Source organism: Ictalurus furcatus, chromosome 8 (assembly GCF_023375685.1).
Source record: "Ictalurus furcatus strain D&B chromosome 8, Billie_1.0, whole genome shotgun sequence".
Lineage (NCBI taxonomy): Eukaryota > Metazoa > Chordata > Actinopteri > Siluriformes > Ictaluridae > Ictalurus > Ictalurus furcatus.
This window is the reverse complement of record NC_071262.1, coordinates 20,876,307-20,902,811: the sequence shown is the minus strand read 5'-3', so window position 1 is coordinate 20,902,811 and position 26,505 is coordinate 20,876,307. Positions and strand designations below refer to the sequence as shown.

Below are 26,505 nucleotides of genomic sequence, written 5' to 3'. Positions count from 1 at the left end.
ACTCAACAGCACTGGGGTATAACTCTCTTTAATAGTATAACTTCAGTGATGGTTACAGTACAGAATAAGAAACACATCTGGAGCAGGTAGGAGTCTAGTGTGGGATGAAGGAAGGAAGAAGGTGAGACTGTCTCCAGGAAATCATCTACTTCTGCTCCTGTACTATTTATTGCCTATTGTGAGCACTCCCCCACATGGCTATATTGATAAACAACAGACCTGTAGGAGTAGTATACGAGTTATACCTTGGTCAAACACGTGTCCTCCCAGCCTCAGGGTGGCGCTGCAGACATCACAGCGGAAACACTCTCGGTGGAAGAAGTAGCCCTCTGCACTTAGTCGCTCCATAACATACACACGCTTCTTACAGAAGTGGCAGGTGTCACTGCCGCCCATCCCGGGAGCAAACTCCTTCCGCAGGTTAACCTGAAACATTAACACGCATGAAGGAGAGCGAGGTCAAAAAGCGACTGTGGATTACTCAAGAATGGCAGTGTTGTTAATATTTCACACTAGCAAACCAAACTGATTCAGTTCAGAGGTCAGTCAAACGAGACACAGGTTGTGTATAGCACAAAACAGTGGGTCAGTATTATCCAGTACACTATGAAATGGAGTGAGACATTACAGACCAGGCAGGAAGTCATTTCACATTAGGCCAAAGTTAGAAGAATTACAACTACCAATTATTCTTAAAGATTTTGGTAACACTACCATCTATTTAAAGGAGAAAGTCAGACTTTTTAATATATTATATATATATATATATATAATTATAAACAATTTCAGCATGATTCACTGGTGATGCCATGAATAGTGTTTAAGAAAATTGTACCAATTATTATTTTTTTTTCTTTTTAACGAACACTCTTTTTCCTAGGATGAACCCTCCAGGCAAAAACAAGAGGGGTCTTTTTCTAGACTGGTTTAATAAACCTTTCAGACATTCTAGCTTATTTTCCTGCTATTCTATATGCTTTGAAAATCAAGAAAATTACAACACATCTTGAAGCAACAGATTTCAAAGCTTAGTGTATGGAGCTTTAAATCAGCAGAAAATCTATTTCCAGAATCTGAAATAATTTCATGTCTGGAAATCTGTTACTCTAAATAAAATCCTTTTCCGACCCATGCACGAACCACTGGTTTTATTTAGGTACTGTATTTTCCTTATCGCATTCATAAAACAGCGTCTAACGACCATGTATCTGTGACCATTTTGTGTAATGACTTTCTGTAGGAAAAAGATTTCCAGGCTTGTAACCTAACTTTGTGGTTAGTTCTGACTTGGTAAGTTTCTCTATAATGGTGTATTTTCATCAAAAATAATCTCCCTGACTTGGTTTCCTTCCTAGTGAGTGAACTGTGCAGAGATGCCGGTTACCATGCCTTGCAGAAATATTCTTTTTTTGTAGACTCATGACACATAATCCCACTTAAGTCCATTTCAGTTCCAGGTTTTAACACTACAAAATGTGGAAAAGCTCAAGCAGGTGAATGCTTACACTAAAACTTTCCTGTAGACCAAAAACAAAATACGTTATATAAACCGGATTATGGCACATGAGGGTTAATCGCTGTGCTGATTAAACGGTGAAGGACACAAAGCAGTTATGAAATTCAGCCAGTTAGTTCAGTACATTTACCGAACCAGAATCCTGGCATCTCCTGGCCTCGGTCTGTAAACGAAAAATGAATAAAAAGTTCAATTCAAAAGCCTCCCTTTCAGTGAGAAAAACACAACATCCATGGAAGTAGTAGTTTCATCTTATCTCATGAGCACTGCCTGTTCTCACAGAAAGAAATTGATAACACGACTGTGGTTAAACAAGTGACTAAACAAAGAAACTCATGACACTGCTCCAGGTAATCAGCTATAGATCCTTCCTTTGTAAGAATTGTTTGGGGTTTTTTTTTAATCAAATGATCCATCATAGACATCACGTTATAATAATACCAGGGATAAGGGCCAAGAAAAGGAAACCTTGTGTTTTGCCCCAAGTGTTGTCCTGCTTACCAGTGAGAGAGTGTAAGGCTTGTTGGGTCTGTGATCGGTTTCGTAAAGGATGGCCAGAGTGGCAGCTTTAACACCAATCACAGAGGAAACCTTTCCCACTGTCCTCTAATCCATCACAGATGGAGAAAAAAAAAAATGGAATGAAGAAGGAAAACAGGTGGGCAGGAAGTGAAAGTCATGAGATTCAAATATAAAAGACACAAGAGCAAAAGACAGGGATTAAAGTACACTTAAAAAAAACAACAACCCAAAAACCCAATGCACAAACCTCTACAAAGCAATCAAACGTCATTAGAGTACAATTTCAATCACTGTTGCTGGTTCTCAACAAACCCCCCCCAAAAAAACAGCTCAGCTCATGCAGCACAAAAAAATATATATAAATAAATAAATAAAATTAGAGTAAACTCTTCACTGTCGTAAAGTGTCCTAAACTGTCCACACCGAATAGGAGTGGTGCGTCTGTTAAAAACATCTGGAACTGAGTGAGTGAGCCAGAGTCCAGAGTGAGCCTTGGAACAGTGTGTACGATGAGGTCAGCTAACAATGATAATTAAGAAATGCAAAAAGAACAAAACATTAAAGTTAGGGCTTGACTGATATACCAACCGTCTGATAAAAAGTCTGATAATCTAATATTATGGCTGTACGTGCTTATCAGCATGCACAACATCAGGTTGATTATATTAATACACCAGCCTGAATTTGCGGATATAAACATTTCTTTAAATGTTCAACGGGAAAAAGGACATTCAAAATGTGATGTTCATTTGAAAAGTTCAACTTAAAACAGCTCATTATAAGGTGTAATTATGCTCTTGGGTGGCTCTTAACAACAGGGTGGACACCAGATAGAGGACTTTAAATTTACTCTTTATAAAAAAAAACTGGTGTATGTTGTTCAGTTGAGGGTCTGTTTGCATTCCTTATGGTTTCTGAATGGAAATAAGACGAAAATATAACCTAGATTTTACAATGTACACTCACGGTCCACTTTATTACACCTGCACATTCATGCAGTTACCTAATCACTCAATCATGTGGCAGCAGAACAATGCACGCAGTCCTGGAGATACAAGTCAAGAGCTTCAGTTAACGTTCACGTCAAACATCAGAATGGGGGAAAAATATGATTTCTGTGACTAACTGTGGCATGGTTGCTGGTATCAGATAGGCTAGTTTGAGTATTTCAGAAACTATTAGAGAATGGTGCAAAAAACAAAAAAAAAACAAGCAAGCAAGCAAAAAAAAAAAAATCAAACAAAAAAAAAAAAAAAAAACCCAAACCATCTTTTGTGTGGAGGATATGCAGACTAACAACTTAGTGTTGAGCGAGATCAGAGGAGAATGGCCAGGCTGGATTGAGAAGACAGGAAGTATACAGTAACTGAAATAAGCACTCTTTACAAACATGTTGAGCAGAAAAGCATCTCAGAACACACAACACATCAAAAGTTGAGGTGGATGAACTACATCATCAGAAGACCATGTCAGTTTCCACTCCTGTCAGCCAAGAACAGGAATCTGAGGCGATCATGAGGACAGTCTCACCCAAATCGGACAGCTGAAGACTTTTTCCAGTCTTCAACTGTCCAGTTTGGGCGTACTGTAGCCTCAGATTGCTGTTCTTGGCTGACAGGAACAGAACCTGATGTGGTCTTCTGCTGCTGTAGCTCATCCAACTCAAGGTTTGATTGAATTACAATACCCTTCCTGGCAGCTCGAACCAACCAGGCCATTTTCCTCTGACCTTTCTTAACAAGCTGTTTCCACCCACAGAACTGTCACTCACAGGACGTTTTTGTTTCTCGCACCATTCTTCACCACTTTTGCAATCGGCGTTTAAACTGGTTAACTGGTTTTAAATACAGACAAAACTAAGTGAATGATATTTTCAAACTACAAAGCTCTACCTAGGAATCTTCCTGACATTACATCCTTCCAGGGGAAAAATGAATAAATATGGTGTTGCTACTTATAAGTGTTTGGGTGTTTTATTTGATAGTCAGTTATCTTTTAAGCTTCATATTGATAAATTAATTTCTAAACTGAAGCTTAAATTGGGGTTTTATTTCAGAAACAGAACTTTATTTTCTTTCAGTGCCAGGAAACATTTGGTGTCTGCAACATTTTTACTTGTTATAAATAACATTTCTTTGTCTTCATTTTGTCTTAATAGATGGTTAGAGTACGTTATTGATCCCTGAGGGAAACTGATTAAGGGTATGTAATCTTTTGCATTAAGTGGCTGCTTCTGCTGTTAATGTGAGTTTCTATCACTAAAGCCAGAAATTTAATCTCCTTAAAATGATTATACCATCAGTTAGGCCTTAATATACAAACATGTGACAAATTAAAGGGAAAAAACAAAAACAGTGGTGCCGTTATGCTTTAGAGGGGAATTTATTTATTTTTTCCCTAATCTGGTTTGGCTCCATTCATCTCTTTAAACTGAAGCATCATCACAAATCAATCCTGCAGTTCTTCTTTATCCGACGAGGAAATATTTCTATCCTGATGGGCGTGGTCTCTTCTGGGGTGACTCTGTCCCTAGGGCACATGGGCTCTCTGAATGATTTGATGAAGATGAAAATGATATAAAATTATTATCAGGTGATGCTCTAGATTTAACACTCACTAGATTTCATCCCAAATGAACACCTATGGGAGACTTTAGAGTGAGGTGTTAGACAGCGCTCTCGATACAACACCAAACGAGGGGAAAGGTGTTCATCGCTCCAGTAAAGCTCCAGAGACTTGTGCAACTCGATGACGAGGTGCATTGAAGATGTTCCGGTGGCCATGCTGCCTTGTCGTTTAAATCACCACACCTCTAACATGCAAGATGAGCATCTGTGTTTGAAAAATGCAATTCCAACCAAACATGCCAAATCTCGAATTAAAAACAAAATACCTGTTTGGAAGGATCGAGGCATTGTACACGCTTGATCTCGGATCGACTTTTTTGCCCGTGGTGATCGTGAGTCATCTGCTCGGACTCAGAATGTCCGTTACACTACAATCAACACACAAGCACACGAGACAACTGATACTAGAGAGCATTAATCATTCTGTTTATGTGACCTAATTTCCACCCACACTACTACCCCCCCCCAAAAAAAAACAAACCCCATGACAAAGAAACCACAGAGTCTCGTGGGCTCTGTGTTTAGGAGAACCAAACATGAACATGAGCTGACATGTGTTGAGTAGATGTGGTCGGGGAGGATGTTAGCAGCGCACTGATCTCTTCCACACCCAATTCAATACAATATTTATTCCTCTATAAGAGCCTGGCCTTACAGCAAACACACCCTGCAAGAGCTGCATACTGTATGTGATTTAATCAGAAATTGAGTTAAAGGAAAAATGCAACGCACGCACGAGAGTGAGGAGACTGAGACTGGAGGCTGATGGTGTTACCTGCTTGGGCTGAGGCTGAGCTTCAGGGACAGGACACAGCAGACAGGAAAGAGCAGAGGGCTTGGGGAGAGACGGACATGAAATAGGTTTAGGAGGAGGAGAAGCAGGAGCTGCAGATGGCCCAATCATCTATTAGATAAAAGAAGGGGGGGGGGGGGGGGAGAACAGTAAAGAAAAAGCAAAAAAAAAAAAAAGGAAGCAAAATTTTAAGTGTATAAAAAGTAAAGGAAAAGAGAAAGGAAAAAATACAAATAAAGAAAACCAGGCAGAACGAAAGATCAGAAAATAGAAGAAAAAGAACAATAGAAGGAAAGAAATAAACAAAAAAGAAAAAGAGAAAAGCAAAAATACAAATACGGAAAAGGAAAAAGAAAGAAAGAAAATCTAAAAGACAATAGAAAATAAAGCAAGAAAGTGTAAAAGAAAACAAAATACAAATAAAATAAAAAAAAAAAACACAAGAGAAAGGAAAATAGACAGGCATATTAAAACAATATTAAAACACTTAGTTAGTTGTGATGGAAAGGAAACACTGTCACATGCCTTTCTGCCTCAGTGATGCTTAAAATTACATAAGTCTAAATCAAAGGGAAAAAAACTGGGAGAGCGAGAGAGAGAGAGACAATGCGACACTGTAGGTGATGTGTGCTGTGATGGAGCAGCCATGCTGAAACTGGACTACAGTGATCTCTGCCAGGAGAACCCCCCCCCCAAACCACCACACACACACACTTTGGGAATTGTGGTGAAATTTAATTAGCGTTCAAATTAGAAAAACCACTAAATATATTTGCTTAATAGTGTATCAGTACGACACCAACACCACTCAGCAAATCCTTGGTTATCAGTGTTTAAAAACCATGTGATTCAGTAAACTAATGCATCAGGATAAAAAAAAAAAACAACATGCAACAACAAATGGAGAAATTCACAAGGCTGGAGTTATGACTCACACACAGCAACTGAGAAACAGCAGAAAACAGTGACCGTGTTAGACATCCCTGGAAAGTCATAAGCTCATCTATCAGTCTGACTAGTGATAAGCAGGACCGTACCATCGCACTCTTTAATTAGGGGTGCAGTAGGGCAGGCAGGATTGTACCACAACATTCCAAACTGAGGATGCAGCAAAATGTGGCGTGTCTCTCTCAATCACCTGAGATGGTGTGCCAGAGAAGAGGAAGCTCAGCTGCTCTGCTCTCTCCCTTATACTCTTTTTGCTGAACTCTCGTGCGCTTTGAGTCTGTACTTTCTTCTGCAGCGAGGCAAACAGGAAGAGCATTCAGAGGAGGAAAAAAGAAAGCAAAGCACTTTTTCTTCACCTGCAGCACCTTTGCAGAGGCGCAAACTAGCCAGAAGCTTAGCGGCTGAACTAAAAAAAGTTCTCTTGTGTGCTTTCTTTGGCTTCCATATTAGTTTAGCTAAATGTTAGCTAGTTCATTATAACCACAGAATGACTTCTGGAAATCTATGAACACAAATATTATTGTTAGCCAGTTAACATTTTTAGGAGCGATACTGGTCTGAAAGTCTGGCTTGGCATCGGAACAGATTTGACGTATCTTCCTACCTGAGCCACTCGTGTATTTTATCCTGTGAAATCAACTGACAATGAAGATCTTTAACATAAACAAAGTACACAAGTGGTCTTAAAGCCGTTTTGTTTCATATTAAACAGAGTTTAGCAGGAATTACTAAGAGGACCTCAGTATCGTATCGGTATTGGGTACGAGGTCTTCGTCTAACCCCCGAAAGCTGATACTGGTATTGTATAAGAAATGAGAACGTGAGATTAGTGCATCCTTTGCCAGTTAGCTATGAGAAAAGCTTATTGACATATTTGTAAGCATACTGATAAAATGGTGAACAGAATGCCTGGATTTTCCAAATGCTTTCTTCAAATTTAGTGTGCAGAATTTAGCACAGAAGGTACCTGCCCTTCTGAATGGGTACTGCCTTTATCTCGGAAGCATGCAAAAACTCGCCCACAATGACTTTACTCGCTTCCCAATGCTTCATGGGTCTTTAGAGTCTACTTTTTGCTCGGTAGCAGCATTCACCTGAGTGGTCTTGTCCTCCAGAATCTTTAGTCGTTGCAGCATCCCTCCCAAAGCAGGTGTGGAGAACAGGAGGGTTTCTGAGGGCTTGGAGGTAATTGAGGGTTGCTCTTGGGGTTTGAGGACATGCTTCAGCGTCAACAGCTGGGTAGCTGAGACCGAAAGGCATTGAAGACTGGATTGAGGGTTAGGGGTTGGGTAACTAGCCTGGGGTTGATGGCGAGACCAGGGTTCTGTTGTTTGACAATTGAACTGGTCGTCTGGTGTCTGAAAACCTGATTGGTCATCCCGGTTGTGGTAAACTGACTGAACTTGCATGTGTTGGGTTTCCAGGTGTCCATGTTTGTGACCAGGCTGCATTTGAGACTCAAGGAGTCTCAAGTAAGGGGACGGCTAGAAGCAGGCATACAGAGTAACATTCAGACATGAAGGACTGTGGAACTGAAAGAACTGATTTCAAATTCACACATGGCCATTTCTTTCTTGTCCTAGAAGCACGATACACATTTAGCGAACTGATGGAGACAGCATGCTTATGCAAACAAGCCTAGTTTGAGCCTACCTGCCACTTTGGTTTGGGAGAAGAAGGAGGGTGTGAGGACTGGAGCTTGGGTTTAGCAAAGCGAGGGTTTTCAGTCATGTCCAGAGAAACAGGCTTTTCAGAACACGAATCGGACTCCGACTGATTTGCAAAGACCGAGCAGAGCAGAGAGGAAAGATGAAGAAAAGGTGATATGGAAATTATAATAGAGAAATAAGGAGAAATAAAAGCCTATAACCCATTTTTCTCAAGGCATGAGATATCAGTAAAAATACTGTGTGGCTGGAATGAAATACGAACTGCACTGCAACCTTATTTTGCAAAACAACTATATGATATACTGCAAAATCTCACAAAACTATTTAAAGTCCCCGTGAAGTGCCTTGAAACGCACAGCGTTATTCAATGTGTTGACGTAATTTCCACTAAAATAGGAAATCAGGGCGGGGCATTCCTCCTCAGGAGTGGCTCCTCCCTCTTTTTAAATAGCCAATAGTGTTTAGCTTACCTCACAGCATGGGCTAAGCCGTACTTGGCAGTTTGTAGCACGTATTTTTATAATGTTGGGGCGGACACTTCAGACTCACGGGCATTTGATTGAACAGAAAAATCTGATGAGAAGCTGAAGTGCACAATGTGGTCATCAAGTGCAGAATGATGTCAACTGTTGATCCGTATCGGTGGTAGAGAGAGAATGTAAATTTTGAATGCATACATCTTCTAAATGCGAATTTGGTCATTGTTTTGGAGCACACTAGCTTATAGATAACCTTACGACTATAACCACAGATTAGACTTTCATTGCAACTGTTCAAATAACCTTTTAGAGGCAACATTATTAGTATTGCCAGTTGTCTATTTATTCATCTAAAATAGAACACATCTAAGCCCAATCAATCAATTATTTCCAAGATACAATCATAAGTCTTAAAACGGACCATTTTTATGCACTGACATAAAATAATTAGCCAGTAATTAATCCTTCACCTTTCGCATATGTGGAATCTAGAGCTGAAACAACTAATCGATAATAATCAATTATGAAAATCCTTGCCAACGAATCTCATTATCGATTAGTTGGTCTGCGCGCAGCATGGTGGAAATTTACTCATTACGTTACTTCGGTTCCGAAAACACGCTTCGGAGAGTAAATACTAAAGTTGTGTCCCAAATGACACTTACACTGTGGATGGAGTACTCTACCATCTAGTGTGTGGATTTTAGAAAGGTAATATCTCAAATATAACACTAGCGGGTTTTTACTAACCGGAAGTATAAGCTACTTCCCAGTCGACGGCGCTTGACGTCACACGCATGTAACACGACACCGCTAGCTTTAGCCTCAGAGTCACCGACACTGACTTTCTTCAGTTTACTGTTTCTGTCAGCGTTATCTTTTATTCCCAACGTGACCTCAGGCCGCATCAGACAGAGGCGAAATCGTCACGTGACTGAGGAAGAAAGTGTGCTACCTCTCAGTCCTCTAAGGCAGGGGGCATTTTATATTAAACACTGCCGTGAAGATTTATAAACTTTATAAAGCAGAGTTTCTTCAGCACGGAAGCATGACAGTGATGCGGTCGCGAGTTGCTTAAAAGGTTTAATTTCATTCCAGTTTATTGTCATTATATGTTGTATTTGCACGCTTGCAGTGTAAATTCTGTCGTTTATTATAACGGAAGTGATGTGTTAGTAACGAGGCCGCGTTGCTGATCACGCGCGATGCAGATGCGCTGATGCTCAGTGTAGCGCAGGCAAGATCTGCAATGGCTATTTAGAACACTATGATCAAAAGTAAAATGTGTCTAAAGGCAGCAAGTAACAAACCACAAGGTGCAGTGAAAGGGAGTTTTAATTATTAATTTAGGACTGGAGTTTAATTCAGTGCTTTTTGTGCATCCATAAAAAAATTAATTCCATCAATCAATCTATCAAAAATATATTCTTGTGTGTGTGTTGGATTTTTTTCTGTTTTGGACAAACAGTTGTGTAAAGTTTTAGTCGGAATTTATATTTGTAACACTCAATTTGTGGATTTTATTTTAAATAAACAAAAAAAAAAAAAAGAGGCACTCAAAGTTTGCCCCGCCCCATCCGATTAATCGGAAAAATAATTGGCCAACCAATCGATTATGAAAATAATCATTAGTTGCAGCCCTAGTGGAATCCATGCATTTGAAACCAAATATGACTTAAGCTGCATTCGTTTGCTCAGCAATAAATTTGGACCTCCACTGATCTTCAGACAGGAGAAAATGAGAAAACTGCTGCTGGATTCTTTGTGTAGTGAGATATAGCCCACCATGTCTCATTACACAAAGAGAGGTATTCAACTAGGATTATAGCCACAGCTAAGAGCCAGATCCTGTCCTCTCTTTCCTTACCTCAGAGTATCGCTACTATATACTGCACAAGTCTGGAAAAAAGTTTCATTTCACCAGTGTAAAGTGTCTTGGAATTAGAAATTAATGTCACTGGCACACCAAGAGCCTCAACAGGCTTTCTAATACCAATCTGACCATGATATATGGATAATGAGATCTGCGAAAGCCATCTAAAAGAGAGTACCTTCTCATTATACCTCTATTACTAAGGAATATGGTTCCTGTGGACATTCAGAAATCTGTTAAGTAAGGAAGAAAACACTTGGGGGAGTGCTGTTATTCAGAAATAATCAAGGACAACATGTCCTGAAGTGTTTCAGTCCTCTTACACCACATCCACTTGCCAGGGATTATGATTTTCTATTTACGAAAGAACAACGTGTCATACTTTTTATCCGTTTATAATTACATTTAATGTTGTGGAATGGGCCACCTTTCAATTCATTCGGTTTCAATTCACTGACTCGTGGTGGGCCGTGTTGCTTTGTAGCTCGGAAAGATGAATTTATTAGCTTGCGCATGTTAACGCAAATCATTTAAAACCAATACTCTCCATCAAATGAATAACTTCTTTGACATGTAGGATAATGTAGAGCCAGCCAATTATGTCTTCAAAAGAAACCTCTCCAGAACAATACTCTGCTTCACCTCAGGGTTAGATTATATGGTTTATTTAGCAATAAATGACTGCTCTTTATCCTTTATACATTCAACCATCTTGGCAGAAATCTTCAGAGAACTGGCTGTGTGGGGTTTTTTTTTTTAGTTTTTTTTTTTTTTTTAGAACATTTCCAAAGCTGGTCATTCTGTCAAGCCGGTATGTTCAGAAAGGACTTATCTACTCAATAAACCCTGGAATAATAAAAAGGATGAGCACCGACTCAGGAAGTGTTACCTGTCGACGCAGGACACAGCTAGGTGCGTTCTCCTCAAACTTTGCCTGAAGCTGAGTTGCCATGGAGCGCACTTTATTCTCCTTTTGCTCACCCTCCTCCACTGCAGTCGAAGTACTCTGTTTGGACAGCTACAAGAGAAATGGACATCACACATGATGAGAGCCAATGCACGGTACATATGCATGTAAAACGCAAGACTTTGATATATATATATATATATATATATAAAATAATTTTTTTTAAAAAACAAAAAAACACCTCTTCCAGGTAGCTGATGCCTTTTCTTCTCTTCTTGTTCAAGTCGTTGTCTTCGACCCTTTTGTCATCCTTTTGAAAGAAAGAAATCTATAATAATAACTACTTCTTTCAAATATAAGCAGACACCGATAGAAGATTTCCTCTTTACATAACAGCCAGATTATTTGCTGTTAAAAATGAAGTTCGCGAATGTCTTAGGATGGGTTATTTTGTGGAAGGCACTTTTGTGGAACTGAGAGCAACAGCGCCAGATAGTCATAAGAAAAATACACAGAATGGTATGAAGGCGTGAAAAGTGAGGCTGGGACTTATTTCTTTCTAGCCCAGACTGTAGAGTCACGCCTGCAGAGTCAAGCCATTGCTTGCCCCTACCTTTGGAATCCGTTTCCTGGGCAGCGCAAGGTTCATTAAGTTGTAAACAGAGTTATTGGGCTTGGATGAAATGTCTTCATTGTTCTCGTTGGTCTCTCTCGGAGCCCCTGCAAATCAAGGATGCAAGTCTGTTATTCTATTAGTACTTTGAAAGTATGATTAACAGAGAAATGTTAATCAGTTGGGAGCAAAACTGATCCACATTTCCCCTTACCCTCAAAAAAAAAAAAAAAAAAAAAACCTACACAATGAAGGCTGCTGTGTTTTGCTGCAAAAATAAGAAGCAAGTGCGACAGTCAAAGTCTCCAGAAGAACCATGTCTGATTCTGCAGGATGCTCAATAAAACTTACCAGATAATATCCTTATAAAACTGCACAACTTGTACTGCAGACTAATATATTTTATTCCCCCCCCATACCAAATATCAACTTTGTTTCATTTGCTACAGTTTACTGCTCTTTACGGTATTTAAAAAAAATGTAGACACATTTCATTTCATTATTTTGAAGGCATCTTTGCTCTACAGCATTTCTTTGCAAGTGCCTAAAACTTTTGCACAGCACTGTATGTATTAAACCCATTTCTAGACATTTCAAGCTTCTGGAGATCACAGACGCAATCCCACCTGAAGCAGGTAGGGAGGAGTTGCGGAACATTTCGTAGAACTTGGACAGGTAGAGCACCATGACGAGTTTGTCGGGCTCCTGCTCAGCCGCCATTTCCTTCCCCGTGATGAGCGGCTGGATGCCGAACGCTCTCTCGGCCACCTCAAACGCGAGCTGGTTGTTCTTGGCGCTGTCCACCTCATTCAGAGAATCAAAATCACTGAGATGAGTAAGAGGGAGAAAGAGAGAGAGAGACAGGGAGAGGAAGTGGAAAAAAGACAAGACATAAAGGCCTTATTCCACTTTAAGTACAGGTACCTATGTCCTAGTTGCCACCAACCAGCCCTGTTTGTTAATTCATACCGTATATAGAAAGCATAAGACAATACTTAAACAGCTGCACAAACAGTTCATTTCTGACAACATCAAGACTAATTTTTCACTTGCATTTTGTCTGGTGGTATTGTTGGGAGGCATGTCTTAACACAAGCTCTTCCAGTTTTGATCTCTTAAGCCCGGTTCACACGGCACAAACTCCGACCAACGGCAACAGACGTGTTTGTCAGGTTTTTGTTCGATCAGTGTGTTAACCCTGTCGATGTCTGCTGGGGTTAGTTTGCACTGACTGAACATATTCGATTGGCATCTGACATTAGTTCGTTTAATGTCTGAGCAGTGTGGTATGATTTTCCAACAAACTCTGACCTAATCTGACCGGGGCACAAACCATTGCCATGACGATGAGGCAAGCGTCCCTGCACACTCCATAGAAACAAAAGCCCGTGTACTAGTAGTTAGGCGCACGTACTTTTAAATAGACTGTTTCCATGCATTTTCTCTTGCATGTGAGGGCTAGTTGCTTAAAAATAATTGACAAAATGTAAGATTGGACACAACGTTGGATTTATCATAAAACTTGCCTCAGGTGTTATCACTGTTTGCAGGACTACCAGACCGATAAAATACCAAACTTTTTGGCTATCTAACAGGAGACTAGGCTAGTTTGGTGTCACTAGCCAAGGGGAGGCACAGCTAAGCAGTCACTGTATGGGTTTAGCTGCTAGAGTGCCATGTAAAGTACGTTAGCTGTCCTTATGCTCTGCTCATCATGTTCACGCAACTCACCATTTACACACCTTGTTTTACTGCTCAGCATGAGAGGATGTTAGTGATTCAGTTTCAACCCTGTACATCCATTTTTCCCCCCTGTGTGAGCTAGCGTTTGGCAGAATTGAGATCAGTCAGATAATAAGACACGAGTGTTTCCACGTATTTTCCTGTAAACCGTCTGATTGGGCTCGCCTCCGTTCAGTGAAGATACAAAATAACACTGCAGTCTTCTTTTACTGACGTTTAGTTATGTAGTGACAAACCGCTCCAAGTGGAAAATTATTCGGGGATAAAGAAAAAAAGAAAAAAAAAAAAATCTGCCCAGGCCAGGTTACGCCGCAGGACAAACCAAGCTAAATTTTGAAAGCGCACATCCTCTGCCTGCAGTTCTCTGTACAGGCTAAATGTAAGTAAGCGCCCTGTCTCTCACATCGCAACAACCAAGGCTTCACCCACAACCTCTTTCGTTTCACTCCTCGTCAGGTGAAGAACGACACAAAGACGCTAGTAATTGTAACATTTTGATTGTGGTAAAAGGATCATCTATTTTTAAACCAGTCTGACTGTCAGTAAAAAAAAACAACATTCTAAATTCAACGGTCAACTTTTAAAAGTTGGTGACTGTCGGCGTTGGTCTGCTTCTGTCTGTGCAGCATGAACCAGGCTTTAGACTGCATGGTTCTGACAAGTGAGTCTCCCAAATAATGACTTGGTAAATCACAAAATTATGGCTCATTATCATTTAATTATGAATTAGCATCTCCTAGAGATGACCATCTTTTTTTTTGTTTTCATTTCCACCACAGCACATGGTGGGAGAACTGGGAGGGAACCGGAAACCAGCAAACCACTGGAGAAGAGGAAGTGGTCTGAAGGAGCTCAGCGTGTGAGCAGTGAAAGTGACTGTACGAGAGCTAAGAGATCAGTGGTGCATCAGTCAGAATGAAATTAATTCTTTAAATATTACTTGTTAGAATCTTCATACAGTATATGAAGGCATTTTGTCAACTTTCCTAAACATTTGAGTTAATAACACATATTATTCATCCTATTTTAATTTTATAGTGGTGGTAGCAGCATGTTGCGTTTTCTCTGGTTACCAGTTAACCGAGTCCTGTTTGTGCCATGTTCTTTCAATTTTTATTTTTTTTTTAAATAATGGAGTCGGGATGTTCCAAATTTGCAGTTTTCTCAAATGGCATTACATTTGGTGCATTAGCCTCTGCACTGCCGGTTTGTTAAACCCCATGTACATAGCATATATAGTAAAAGCCATGAGGGTGTATTTTTACGAGGATCCCACATCATAAATGTAAAAATGGAGTTAAAACTCAGCGACAAAGAAACAACAATGCTTCTTTTATTTTTTTATTTTTTTTTAAGTCGACAGCACTACCGCTAATATTTACCGTCTAGGCAATAACAATAACATTTAAATATATTCAAATTCAAAATATTTTGACTACTTTTCAAGTAAGTTTTAAAAGGAATTCGACATGTTCTCCCTGTGTCCAAGTAGGTTTCTTCCAGGTTCTCTGCTTTCCTCCCACCTCCCCAAAAACATGCTAGGAGATGGACTAGCAAGGATAAATCGCCCCGAGGTGTAAATGCATGTGTGTGTGGGCATTGACTGGCATAACATTCAGGGTGTATTCCTGCCTCACACCCAGCATTCCTAGGATAAACTCCGGCTCCAGTGTGACCTTGACCAAGATAAAGTGCTTACTGAACGCATTCGAATGAGAGATAAGTATGCATGTACATGAATTCCTGTTCCTCACTGTTAATTGTATTTGTGCGCGTGTGTGTTTGTCTCTCACATGAGCTCTGGGCGTTGGTGGTGGATGAGAGCACACAGGGCGAGGCCGCTCCTCCAGGATGTCGTGAGGTCAGTAACATTTACTCCTCTGTAGCCCTGCGTCTGCTTCTGACACCACAGCAACAAGCGGCTGGGCCGCACCTCCGATTCTGACCACACACACATGCACCTTTTACTATAATTATGAGCACTGACTTGCTAAATATTGCTATGCCTACACCCACCCCTAACTTTAACCACAGTACTTAAATTCCGTCTCATAAAAGTTGTACTCTTTATAGGCACACACACACACACACACACACACACACACACACACACACACACACACAATTTATTTAGAAAAGCACTAGAGTTTAACAAGGCTCACTAATGCAGACAAAAATTTCTTTTTTTTTTTTTTTTTTTTTTAAATCACATGGATTTCAAACCACTACAGGTAAGCATGTGTGCATGCCAAAGTGACGTCCAGGAAAATTTCAGCACGGGGTGTGGAATTGTGAAAAAGCTATTATTCATTTCCACACTGCCACACTACGAGCTACTTCAACATGAGAATTCAGTTAGGAAGAGAGATATGAACGTGGCTCTGCTGGCACGCCATGCGAACGCTGCCAGTGCTGAGAGACGTGGCAAGACACACGTGCTCTACGTAACTCTCTACGGGATATGCGACTTTCAGTATTTTTTGTATGCTTAGAGCAGACATGGACAAATCTCTCGCCCAGTCACCTGAGACAAGCAGGCTTTGGGTTTAACAACTCCTCTTTGCTTGGTAGTGTGTGTAATAATTAAAAACATTTCTCTTTTTTTTGGGTGCCTGCAACTGAACTCTTACACTTTCATTTTGTTGCACTGCAACCCACCAACCCCAGTCTTTATTTAACCATGCATGTTTTAAAGCATCCCTTTGTTCAAGATTTCCCCCCCCCCCCCCAATGTGTTTTTAAATTTCTTATTTATGCTTTAAAGACCCCGTAAAGTGCCTTGAATGCCCTGCGCATTATTTGATGTGCTGATGTAATTTCCAGTGTAACAGAAAGTCAGGGCAGGACATATCAAGTGGCTCCTCCCTCTTTTTAAATGGTCAATAGCATTTAGCTTACCTCTAAGCCGGCTATATTTTTATTTATTTTTTTTGAACCAATTGAAAAAGTGAATGAATTCAAGCCATTTCCTTCAACAGACTTCTAGTTGAATAAAACACACACGTTCAAACAGCAAGGACGCATTTACGACCCATGCTTACTGATATGATTTCTCTCGCTCAACAGCAGCAACGTGGGCAACATTGGGGGTGGGACACCAGATTCGAGAGAGCATTTGATTGGACAGAAAATCTGCAAGGACTGCTTATGTTAGAGGTTTTGCTTCTTCCTCACTCTGGGTGCTGGAAAAGTCTGGAATAAAACTGACTCGAGATATTCTGCTTATTTTCTAATTTTATCATGTCACTTTGTGTTTAAATTCCTCCTAATGCACGTTGCATTTATTTATGCAAAGCAGTCTGAAATGCCTGTGTGTATTAAACGTGCTGTATAAATAAACCCGCCTTGCCTAAGTGTTCGTGCGAAGGCTTTCGAGAAAGCAGATTTTTTTCCCTTCAGTCCACTGATCAGAGAAAAGAAAAACACTATTGACTTTTAAAGCGCATTTTTACTTGAAACGCATGTTTAAAAATAACAGGTTCCAGATGAGTCATATATTTTATACAGCGACACATTAATAGCATTACACATGTCCTACTTGCCATCTGCTATCTGCTGCACTACACACATCAGCCAACGGTCATTCTGGGTCATCAGTAGGAATCATTTTGACTAATTCAATTATAATTAACCTGTACAGACTTTTTTTTTTAATGAATCAGGAAATAAAAGGTGACGGACAGTGACTGACCAGATGGAAACCAAAACAGCGCAGCACAAAACTGTTACACAACACCACCACTATCAGCACGCTAGGGTGAAAATAAGGAGAGGATGAGGATTAGGACTACACAGGATATTCCCCAAGAATTTGAGCATTTATAGAATAATGGAACAAATGGCTCGTAATATTCCAGGTTAAATTCCGTTAGCCTGTATGTTTCCAGGAGCAAGCTAATGAATCTATGATTTGTCCATCTCTGCAATTCCATGCGTTCCTGGAATTCAGTGGAAGCTGTCCGGTGTGTGGAATAAATAAGTGCCATTAAAAAAACAAAATCTCCCCAAAACTTGTCTGTTGTGGTGCTTAATTTGAATAACCTGTCTCACCTTTCCTGGAGATACTGACAGACCTGCGTGTAGGTCCACTTCGCTCCAGTGAACACGAGTTCTGCTCGCCATTGATGTACAGATGCTGAACCTGATGCAGAGATTGAGTTAGAATGAAGAGACACGCAACTGACACAAACATGGTAAGATTTTGTTAGCAGTGTATTGAATGGTGGGTTGGTTAGTGTAAGAGGCACCTGGTGCGGTCGGACACAAGTGGAGTTGAGGTTGGGGTAGCGAGTTGCAGGATCGATGGTGTACTGCTCAAAGTTCTTACTGATGTTTTCTGCTGTGGTTTGAGGCAGCAGCCTGTAGATGCTCTCCCTATCACGTACAACACCATGAACATCTTTGTTACCATCGACTCAAACATGGGATGAGGATGTGTACAGAGCTGAGATTTTATACAGTACTTCCCAAGAATGCTTAAAAACATGATGAAGGCTGGATTGAAGGTTTTCTTTTAAACTCTTAATGGTTGGTGAGTTTTGCTAGGTCAGGTTACCAACTAACTTGTACACAAGGCAAATTGCCAATGCATAAGACTTGGTCTATATCGAAGATTTGAATTAATTTAGAATCCTTCAAAAGTATCAGGGGGTTAAACTGACCTCTCGGACAGCAGCTCCAGAGGAGCTTTGCCCTGAGTCCAACCCTGCACCATCCACACCGTGTCAAAAGCAGCTAGGAAACCTCGAGCACATCCTGTCCCCATGGGCCAAAAGGGCTGAGGGACAGACAATACAACACATTTCATATAAGCAGTATAAAAAAAAGAAATATGCCTCATGGCAGAATGGCATGAGTTTGTTTAATGAACATTCCACAGCATTAAGCGTAACTATAAATTGATAAAACATGTGACTTGTGGTATAAGAGGAATAAAACACTTCAGAACATGATATTTATGTCAGAAATGACAAACGAGTCTGTTTAAGATGCCTGTGTGATGAGTTATACATGTAATTGTAACAATGCTAAGCTTCCATTACTTGTTAGATACATTAGCCTCATAGTTTTAATGCAAGTTTTAGTGGATCTCAGCTAATCGACTACATTTGGAGATGTTATTTGGCCAAACTAAAGTCAATCATTTTATCCTTGCACCTCCAGAAGGCTATCTCCAACCAGAGCTACCAGCAGCTGGTGTCCGTTCTTCTCCCTTATGAGTGCAGCGTTTTCCGACGCATACATGCAGGTGAAGTCGAACATGGCTACGTCAGGCTGTCCGTAGTGGTTCATGGCGTAGTCCAGAGATGGCAGCTGGTAGTTGGTGCCGAAGTCAGCCGCCTCCCGGGCATAGGAGAGCAGAGCCTCCTGATTGACGTTGTCACTGTGCAGGAGTCGTTCTGTCTCAATGTAATCCTGATCGTGGAAGGGGGGGAAAGTAAAAAAAAGGCACAGTGAAAGGGATTGGCTTAAAGACAATACCTTGAACATATTTTTATTCCCTATGAATTATGTTAAATTATGTGGTCAGACTATTCATCAAAAAAGGTTGTGGGTTGGAATTGTTATTTATGTAACAAACAAAAATGCAATCAGTTGTGAAACTTCCTGGAAGATCATTTACCATTAAAGCCTCTGCGAGGGATCAGCAAATGAATCTTTTCTACCACTGTTGTATCATTAGTAATGAGTGTGAACATGAAGAAAATGGAGAAGATATAGCAGAATAGGAAGCGGGAGAAGATATAGCAGAAGATGAAAATATAGCAGAATAGGAAGGTGAAGAAGATATAGCAGAATAAGAAGAGCTAGCAAAATAGGAAGATGGAGAAGATCTAGCAGAATAGGAAGATGGAGAAGATCTAGCAGAATAGGAAGATGGAGAAGATCTAGCAGAATAGGAAGATGGAGAAGATCTAGCAGAATAGGAAGATGGAGAAGATCTAGCAGAATAGGAAGATGGAGAAGATCTAGCAGAATAAGAGGATGAAGAAGATCTAGCAGAATAGGAAGATGAAAGTGACAACTGAGAATATATAGCCGTAATAAGCAGCAGAAACAGAAGAAGAAACAAACCAGGGGCTTTTGAAAACAATTTATTGAACATATTGCTGTCCACATGATTTCCTGAAAGTAGAGTAAAAGGTGTGCTAATAGTATTGAAAATAGTAAAAGCTTTAACTCTATTCACAACACATCCATTAGATTTATTTTTGCTAGAATCGTTAGCAACGTCTCGGCAAAAAATACATCTTGTCCATCCCGGAAATGTCTTCTAGTAACGTGATACAGTAATGTGTTTTCCATATTGGGCTCTCCTAACTGTAGATCATCATGGGTGTATGGAAAAGCACAGCAGATGGACTTCATTGGACTTTCAGATAGAGTTTCAGTCAATAAAGGAACATCCTCATCACCTTCTAATCCCCTCTGTGAACAAATCGTCCCACTGACATGAGAGAAACCTTGGGCCAGATTTACACACACACTGCTGTAGTGAGCGATTCGTCCCTGAGGGGAGAGTAATAAAGTGTGGCCAGAGAAGCCGCAAGTCCCAATACTCTAATCCCGTACAAACCAGAAACACACACGCACACACACACTTTGCAGAATGAAGCTGCTGTATGCATTCTGTACAACAACTGCAGTCTCAATTAAAACCTCCACTTACGTGAATAATAACACCTTTATCCAGCAAACTCTGCTTCTTCGCGGTCATGACAAAGTAGTGAGTGTTGTCCTTGTAGTATACAATATTCTCCAAATCAATCCCTGTGTAAAACGAAAGAAAGAAACTTTACTGTCTCTCTTCATGGAGAATGGTTTGATACTGTGGGATTTAAACTGAAGGGAAGAATACAGCCATCTTGACTCATAATCCTGAATTTAGCACTAGAGAATTTCCCATCTAATTATCACTTGGGTGTCTGTACTATAAAAAAAAAAAAAAAAAACCCACAAGACAGCAGACTTGAATGATTCATTAAGATAGGAGATACATCATTCAATTACAAGAAATTAAGATCAATTCAAGTGCTTCAGATAATAATTCATAAGTCTGTTTATAACTACAATGAATTCAGTTGAGCGTAGTTGCGGAAATCCCATCGTGTAGTACATAAATGATTTATTTGTATGTGCAGGACACGCGAGCTGACGAACAGGACAGAACGAAAGCCGCAAGCTTCTGAAAGGATGTGAACTCGCCCGTTTCGTCCTTAAGCTCCAGGAAGAACTTCTGGTTGAAGATGAAGGCCACACCGCTGATCTCCTCCACTTTCGCCTCCGCTGTGGTGTTGCGGTTCACAAAGTTGGCCGTGATGGCGATGGCCAGCTTGCCTCGGAACTCCTTCCTTCTGAAACCTGGAGCCAGGACGATGCAGAGAAAGGAACAGGAGAGAGAAGGGGAAGGAATCATGAAGAGGAGAGAAAGAAAAAAAAGAAAAAAAAGAAAAAAAAAAAGACCTTTTACAAATTATTTCCTATATGATTTCCTTATCAGTTAATTTATTTTATTCCTTCGTTGTACATATAACCTGTAGAACATAATAAAAACAACAACTATAGATTACGTCGTAGGTTAGCAAAAGTGCACCAAGTCGCTGAGAAAACCTGTTTGGAAAACGGACTTCCCGTCAGGAATGCTAGCTTGCGTTTGGATGCGCCTCCTGTCAATCATTTTATAGACACTATGGTAGATCCTGGGGGTGGAGCTTCATAAACATGGGCGGGGATTATTTAAATGTAAAAACCACCTAACCATTAGAGACCTTATCTTTGAGACTAATCTTACCTATTGCACCTTTAATATGTTAAAATGCTTATGAAAATTTTGAATGAAAATCATATAACATGAAATAAAAACCATCATCAGAAATGATTTTAAACTTTAAAACGCATTTCCTTTCAACAATTTATATATTTTGGGCATGCAGCTATAACCAACAAGAAAAAAAACATGCATTCGGCCACAAGATTAAATATTAAAACTGATATTTTCAGCACAGTTCAGAAGTTTCACGTGTCGACAGTGAGGCTTCAGAGACACCTACGCCACTTGCATTCCTTCCCTACCGAGTGGGATTTAGTTAGGTAGGTAGTGTTCCATTTATACAGCACCTTTCTAGACACTCAAAGCCATTTACATAGTATGGGGGGGTGGGGGGGTCTCCTTAACCACCACTAGTGTGTAGCATCCACCTGGATGATGTGACGACAGCCATAGTGCGCCAGACGCCCACCACACACCAGCTACTAGTGGAGAGAAGAGAGAGTGATCTATCCAATTCAGAGATGGAGATTATTAGGGGGCCAATGGGATTTTTTTTTTTTTTTTTTTTTTTTTTAAATGACCAGAGAGTCATTACCTCGGTTTAATGTCTCATCCAAAAGACAGTGCTGTTTTTACAGTAGTGTCCTCGTCACTATACTGGGGCCCCACATAGACCACACCTGTGAGCCCCACCTGCTGTCCTCACTAATACCACTTCCAGCAGCAACCTTTTCCCCAGGAAGTTTCCCATCCAGGTACTGGCCAGGCTCAACCCTGCTTAGCGTCAGTGGGAAACCAGGCGAGAGCTACAGGGAGATATGGCTCTAGCTGAGAGAGTGGGAGAGTTAAAGACTAAACCAGGATGCTTTAAAGGAGCTTAATTACAGGTCACCATCAGCCTACTGGTTTAACTCATCAAACTGTTTTAAATATCAGACTGCCATTGACTCTGGTGAGTGAAGTAGCCATACACCTCAGACATGGCACTGATCCGATACCCACTATCAGTATCCCAGATCATGACAAAGTGGTATCGTGTCATCTCATTTAAATTGTTATCTGAAATGTGTGCTTAACAATCTGATTGCCTTTAATGGTCTCTTCTTATACATTATTCTTTCTATAGTAACAACTTACATGGTGGACACTCCAAATAAATGGTGCTTTGTAACATCAGTTAACGGACAGAAAAGTTTCCAGGTTCTCGGTAACAAGTCGAGCTGTGTTTGTCCGTCTTCGAGAGAGAGATAAAGACAGGCTGCGGACAGGAACTCAATTGTTTCACGGACGTTCCACAACGTTAAACGCAACTATAAATGGATAAAAAGTATGTGCCATTCTATAATACAAAAGACTGGCAATCGTTGGCAAATTGCAAGAGGTGTACGAGGAATAAAACACTTCACAGAAAAATGATTTCTCATTCAACTACTTCCTGTTGTTGATTATTTTCCTATAACAGCATGCTCAGTCATGTTTCATACCTTACAGAAACGATGTACAACAAAATATGGAATAGGTTTATATACTATGATGACAACAGGTCATTTTTTTTTTTTTCATCATTTACACGTCTTAGACGAGCCATATCTCGACTATTACCGTTGCATGAAAAAGGGCGTTTTTCTTTCCACTAGGAATAATTAACAAATCGATTACATTCATGAACTCTACAGTTAAGTGAATCTTATCTCGGTCATAATCTTAGCCCCGGCGTTTCCACACGTCCATCCAGCTTGGAGCGCAACAGTTTCAGTATCTTCCACTTGTTCAGCAGTTTCTCCTTCTATCAGAGAAGATGAATTGCTCACTTGCTCCAGAAGTGACCTTCTCAAATTCCCAGAATAGGCACTAAATGTTCACGAGGTGAGAAACTGTTAGCAAACTGATGCGACTTCACATTTCTTTAAGCGCCCACTTGATCAAACGAGAAAACCTTACAATCCTAAGGTCTCATTTGGTGGTTCTTGGACCGTTCTGGAAATTGTCCACAAACAGGAAACTCGTCTATGCGTAGATCTAATTTTAGCTCGGGAGGAAACGCATATGAACTAGAAGGGCTTTGTTTATTTAGAGACGGCCTAAATATCTACCTAAACAGCACAGAACTACTATACTTTCTGTATTTCTCAGTACACAGGGTTAATTAGTTGAGTAAATATAGATTTAACTGTCAAGTTCTGCTGATGACTTTATTCTATTTTAAGCAGACTGTATTAACTGTACACCGCTTGCGCTCTGATATGACTAAGGAGAGAGAGCGTGTAATCTTTATTCCTAGTAACTTCACCTAGACCTGTTAGATTCCAGTGGCAGGAGAGGCTCATAAGGACTTTCGACTGGTCAAGAAATCCATGCTGGAGGATAATGGTGCTTAAACTCACATGATGGAAGTCTTACTGAGTGAGCATGAGCGCGTGTCGCTCACCGTCTAGCGTGCTTCTCCGTCCGTCTGCTCCTATTAACACATCGAACTCGTAGTCGGAGATGGGGTGACTAGCGGGATGCATTTCTGCTCTCCATCCAGGTCCTGCAACAGATACACAGAAATACCATGCTCGTATAAATGACGGTATGAAAAGCAGACAGAGATTTGCCGCAAAAATGCCTGACCTCTATAGTTCTAAGACTACGTAGGTAGAGGTTGTGCACAAACCTGATGGTGCACGCTCTATATATAGCGGAGCTGTAAACTTATCTAACGCTATGCAAGCGCTGAGTGGCAATGACGTGAAAACCTTCTCAGTATCATCATTAACCACCCACACTATGTTCCTGTGACATGTTTAAAGGATTCTCGAAGCCAAGGAACACTTGGAAAAACTCAAATGTCCTGCACAGAGCTCCGGCATCCACTAACTTTTGGCCATATGGCCTATGTTTGGACAGAAATGCTGATTGGCCGGCTAAATCATGCTCACCGTCATTTCCCTGCTCTTCAGGCGGCTCCCGGAGTTTGAGGAACTCGACGTTGAGGTGCACCTCCACCCCGACGATGAGACTCACCTTCAGCAGGATCAGCTGCAGCTGACGAATACCTAAACGTACAAAAAACATCACACCTAATAAACCCCACGTCACGTCAACATCAGCTGATGAATGTCCAGCAGAAAACCTGAGATAATACTCTTAGAAACCATAAACGTATTAACGGCTCAGAGGTGGGCGTGGCTGTCTGCTGACTCATTATTTTTAAGATGCGAAAGTGGAGGATGTCGCCAGAGTATTACCAGACTACGGATACTCTGAGTAGACACAAGCTGCTTGAGAAACCGACAGATTTGCATTATTGTCTGGCAGAGGCATGATATTTTTGCATCTTCTTTGGTTATTGGGGGGGTGGGGGGCATGATCTAATCTCAGCAGGAAAATGCAAAAGAGCCAGTCACACACGGGCCGTACAGACTCAATGTTAGAAAGAAAAAGTGAGGGGAATACAATAAAATGAATAAATACTATAAATTAATATAATACAGCACCAACTCTGGTTAAAAAAAAAAGGCAAAAAATTAAGACAAATTATCATGAGAAAGTTGGCTTATATGTGATGAACCCCCACAAAATGGTGTGTAATGAAAGGGGGGGCGTATTTATGCAACACACTATTTCGAATTGTACATTCTTCAAAACGTACATCTAATTACACATGTACAGTTTACACTTACTGATATGGTCTATGGCTCCGGCGCAGAACTTGCCGTAGAACTTCTTAGCGCCGAGGTTCCTGAGGTCGTGGATGGTGTAAGGCCAAAGATGGAGAACGTTGTTCCTGGAGAACGAGTCCCTCTTCTCGATCACCACCACTTTGGCGCCGAGGAGAGCTAACTCTATGGCTGTACGCAACCCACAGGGGCCTCCGCCGATGATCAGACACTGAGGAGGAACGGACAAACGGAGGAATGAACGAGCCGATTGAACCTGCTAGTTCAGTTGGTTAACGCTCAAGCAGTTCACACACACTCACACACACACAAAAAATAAAATAAAAAAAATAAATAAATAAATAAAAAAGTGTTACTCCACAGCTGCTTGTTTTCTATTCATCCACCCCTGGAAGCTTGTAAGGTGTGCTAGATCGTAAATATTTTTATTTACTTACCCCCCGTTTTAAATATTTAAAAAAAAAAAGAATTGATAGCTGGTTCGACGATGTACAAAAATGTAACTTAAAAAAAACAAACAAAAAAAAAAAACAACCTAAAGACGTGGACAAATCAGTTTCAACCCTGCTGACTCTCAGCGCAGGTTTAAATATAGCTCATAGACAAAGTTTTAACCAAAGACTTTTGTTTACGTTACATCCTAATCAAAGCTATCAGGACCGAATAATGCTATGGCTACATGGGTAATTAAGAATACTCGTTTTTGTTAGTCTGCATTAATTCAAGTATCTGGCTAACTCGCCCGTCATACACTGGGATAAAATTACCTCCGCGTCCACATTTTAGAGTCAATTTAGTTAGTTACCAGTACCGTTAGTTTCCAGGCAACCTAAACATGAGAGGCTGACCATCCTATTAGAGCTTTCACTTGCTCAGTGACCTAGCTCATGAAATTTTCATAAATTTGTCCACTCCTGACCTTAATATAATATAATATAATATAATATAATATAATATAATATAATATAATATAATATAATATAATATAATATAATATAATATATATATATATATATATATTACATTACATTACATTACATTACAGGATAACTCTGGTTGCTATTTCTTAAATAAAAAATAAAAAAAAAGCTTCAAACTACAGGGTGTTGTATGAGTAAACATTCTACTTCTAATACAAATTACTATCAGGGTTGCCAGATCATGTAGCAAATGTCCATCATCCAATCGGTTTAGAGTATTTAACCATGTGCAGATTGCTATTTAGTTTAGATGCAATTCTCTACAGTCCAAAATGGTTTGTAGTATAATTGGCACTGATCCTAATCACAGTGTCGGCATTGCCAAAATAAATAAAAAAATTAATTAAAATGGTGGATCGGATATCTGAGAAAACATACCAGATATCGGATCCTGTAACGAA

General features: G+C 40.2%; 2 protein-coding genes across 6 annotated transcripts in view; both read right to left on the bottom strand.

Moving 5' to 3' along the window:
• The window catches only part of mical2b (microtubule associated monooxygenase, calponin and LIM domain containing 2b), a 66,376-nt gene that overhangs the window by 21,436 nt on the left and 18,435 nt on the right, over positions 1-26,505 (bottom strand). For all 5 annotated transcript variants that reach the window (XM_053631400.1, XM_053631402.1, XM_053631403.1 and 2 more), the window contains exons 3-17: positions 25,128-25,335; positions 24,384-24,500; positions 23,891-23,992; positions 20,898-21,053; positions 20,362-20,462; positions 18,849-19,106; positions 18,353-18,468; positions 17,939-18,065; positions 17,742-17,832; positions 15,485-15,632; positions 12,575-12,774; positions 11,949-12,055; positions 11,577-11,645; positions 11,318-11,446; positions 246-426 (exon numbers count right to left, since the gene is read on the bottom strand). In XM_053631400.1, coding sequence (XP_053487375.1) covers positions 246-426; positions 11,318-11,446; positions 11,577-11,645; positions 11,949-12,055; positions 12,575-12,774; positions 15,485-15,632; positions 17,742-17,832; positions 17,939-18,065; positions 18,353-18,468; positions 18,849-19,106; positions 20,362-20,462; positions 20,898-21,053; positions 23,891-23,992; positions 24,384-24,500; positions 25,128-25,335 — 2,110 coding nt within the window. The remainder of the gene's footprint in view (positions 1-245; positions 427-11,317; positions 11,447-11,576; positions 11,646-11,948; positions 12,056-12,574; positions 12,775-15,484; positions 15,633-17,741; positions 17,833-17,938; positions 18,066-18,352; positions 18,469-18,848; positions 19,107-20,361; positions 20,463-20,897; positions 21,054-23,890; positions 23,993-24,383; positions 24,501-25,127; positions 25,336-26,505) is intronic.
• Positions 771-5,609, bottom strand: LOC128611686 (F-actin-monooxygenase mical2b-like). Its single transcript, XM_053631405.1, has 4 exons — positions 5,441-5,609; positions 4,932-5,033; positions 2,018-2,122; positions 771-1,679 (listed from the first exon to the last, which is right to left on the bottom strand). The coding sequence occupies exons 1-4, from the start codon at positions 5,567-5,569 to the stop codon at positions 1,629-1,631; spliced, it is 387 nt and encodes a 128-aa protein (XP_053487380.1). The 5' UTR covers positions 5,570-5,609; the 3' UTR covers positions 771-1,628.

Excerpts from the sequence above, each read along its gene's own strand:
- LOC128611686 (XM_053631405.1), bottom strand. The coding sequence starts at position 5,569 with ATGATTGGGCCATCTGCAGCTCCTGCTTCTCCTCCTCCTAAACCTATT. Across the intron at positions 2,123-4,931 it reads GCCTCGATCCTTCCAAACAG|AGGACAGTGGGAAAGGTTTC; the intron begins GTATTTTGTTTT and ends GTGATGGATTAG. Across the intron at positions 1,680-2,017 it reads AGCCTTACACTCTCTCACTG|ACCGAGGCCAGGAGATGCCA; the intron begins GTAAGCAGGACA and ends TTTCGTTTACAG.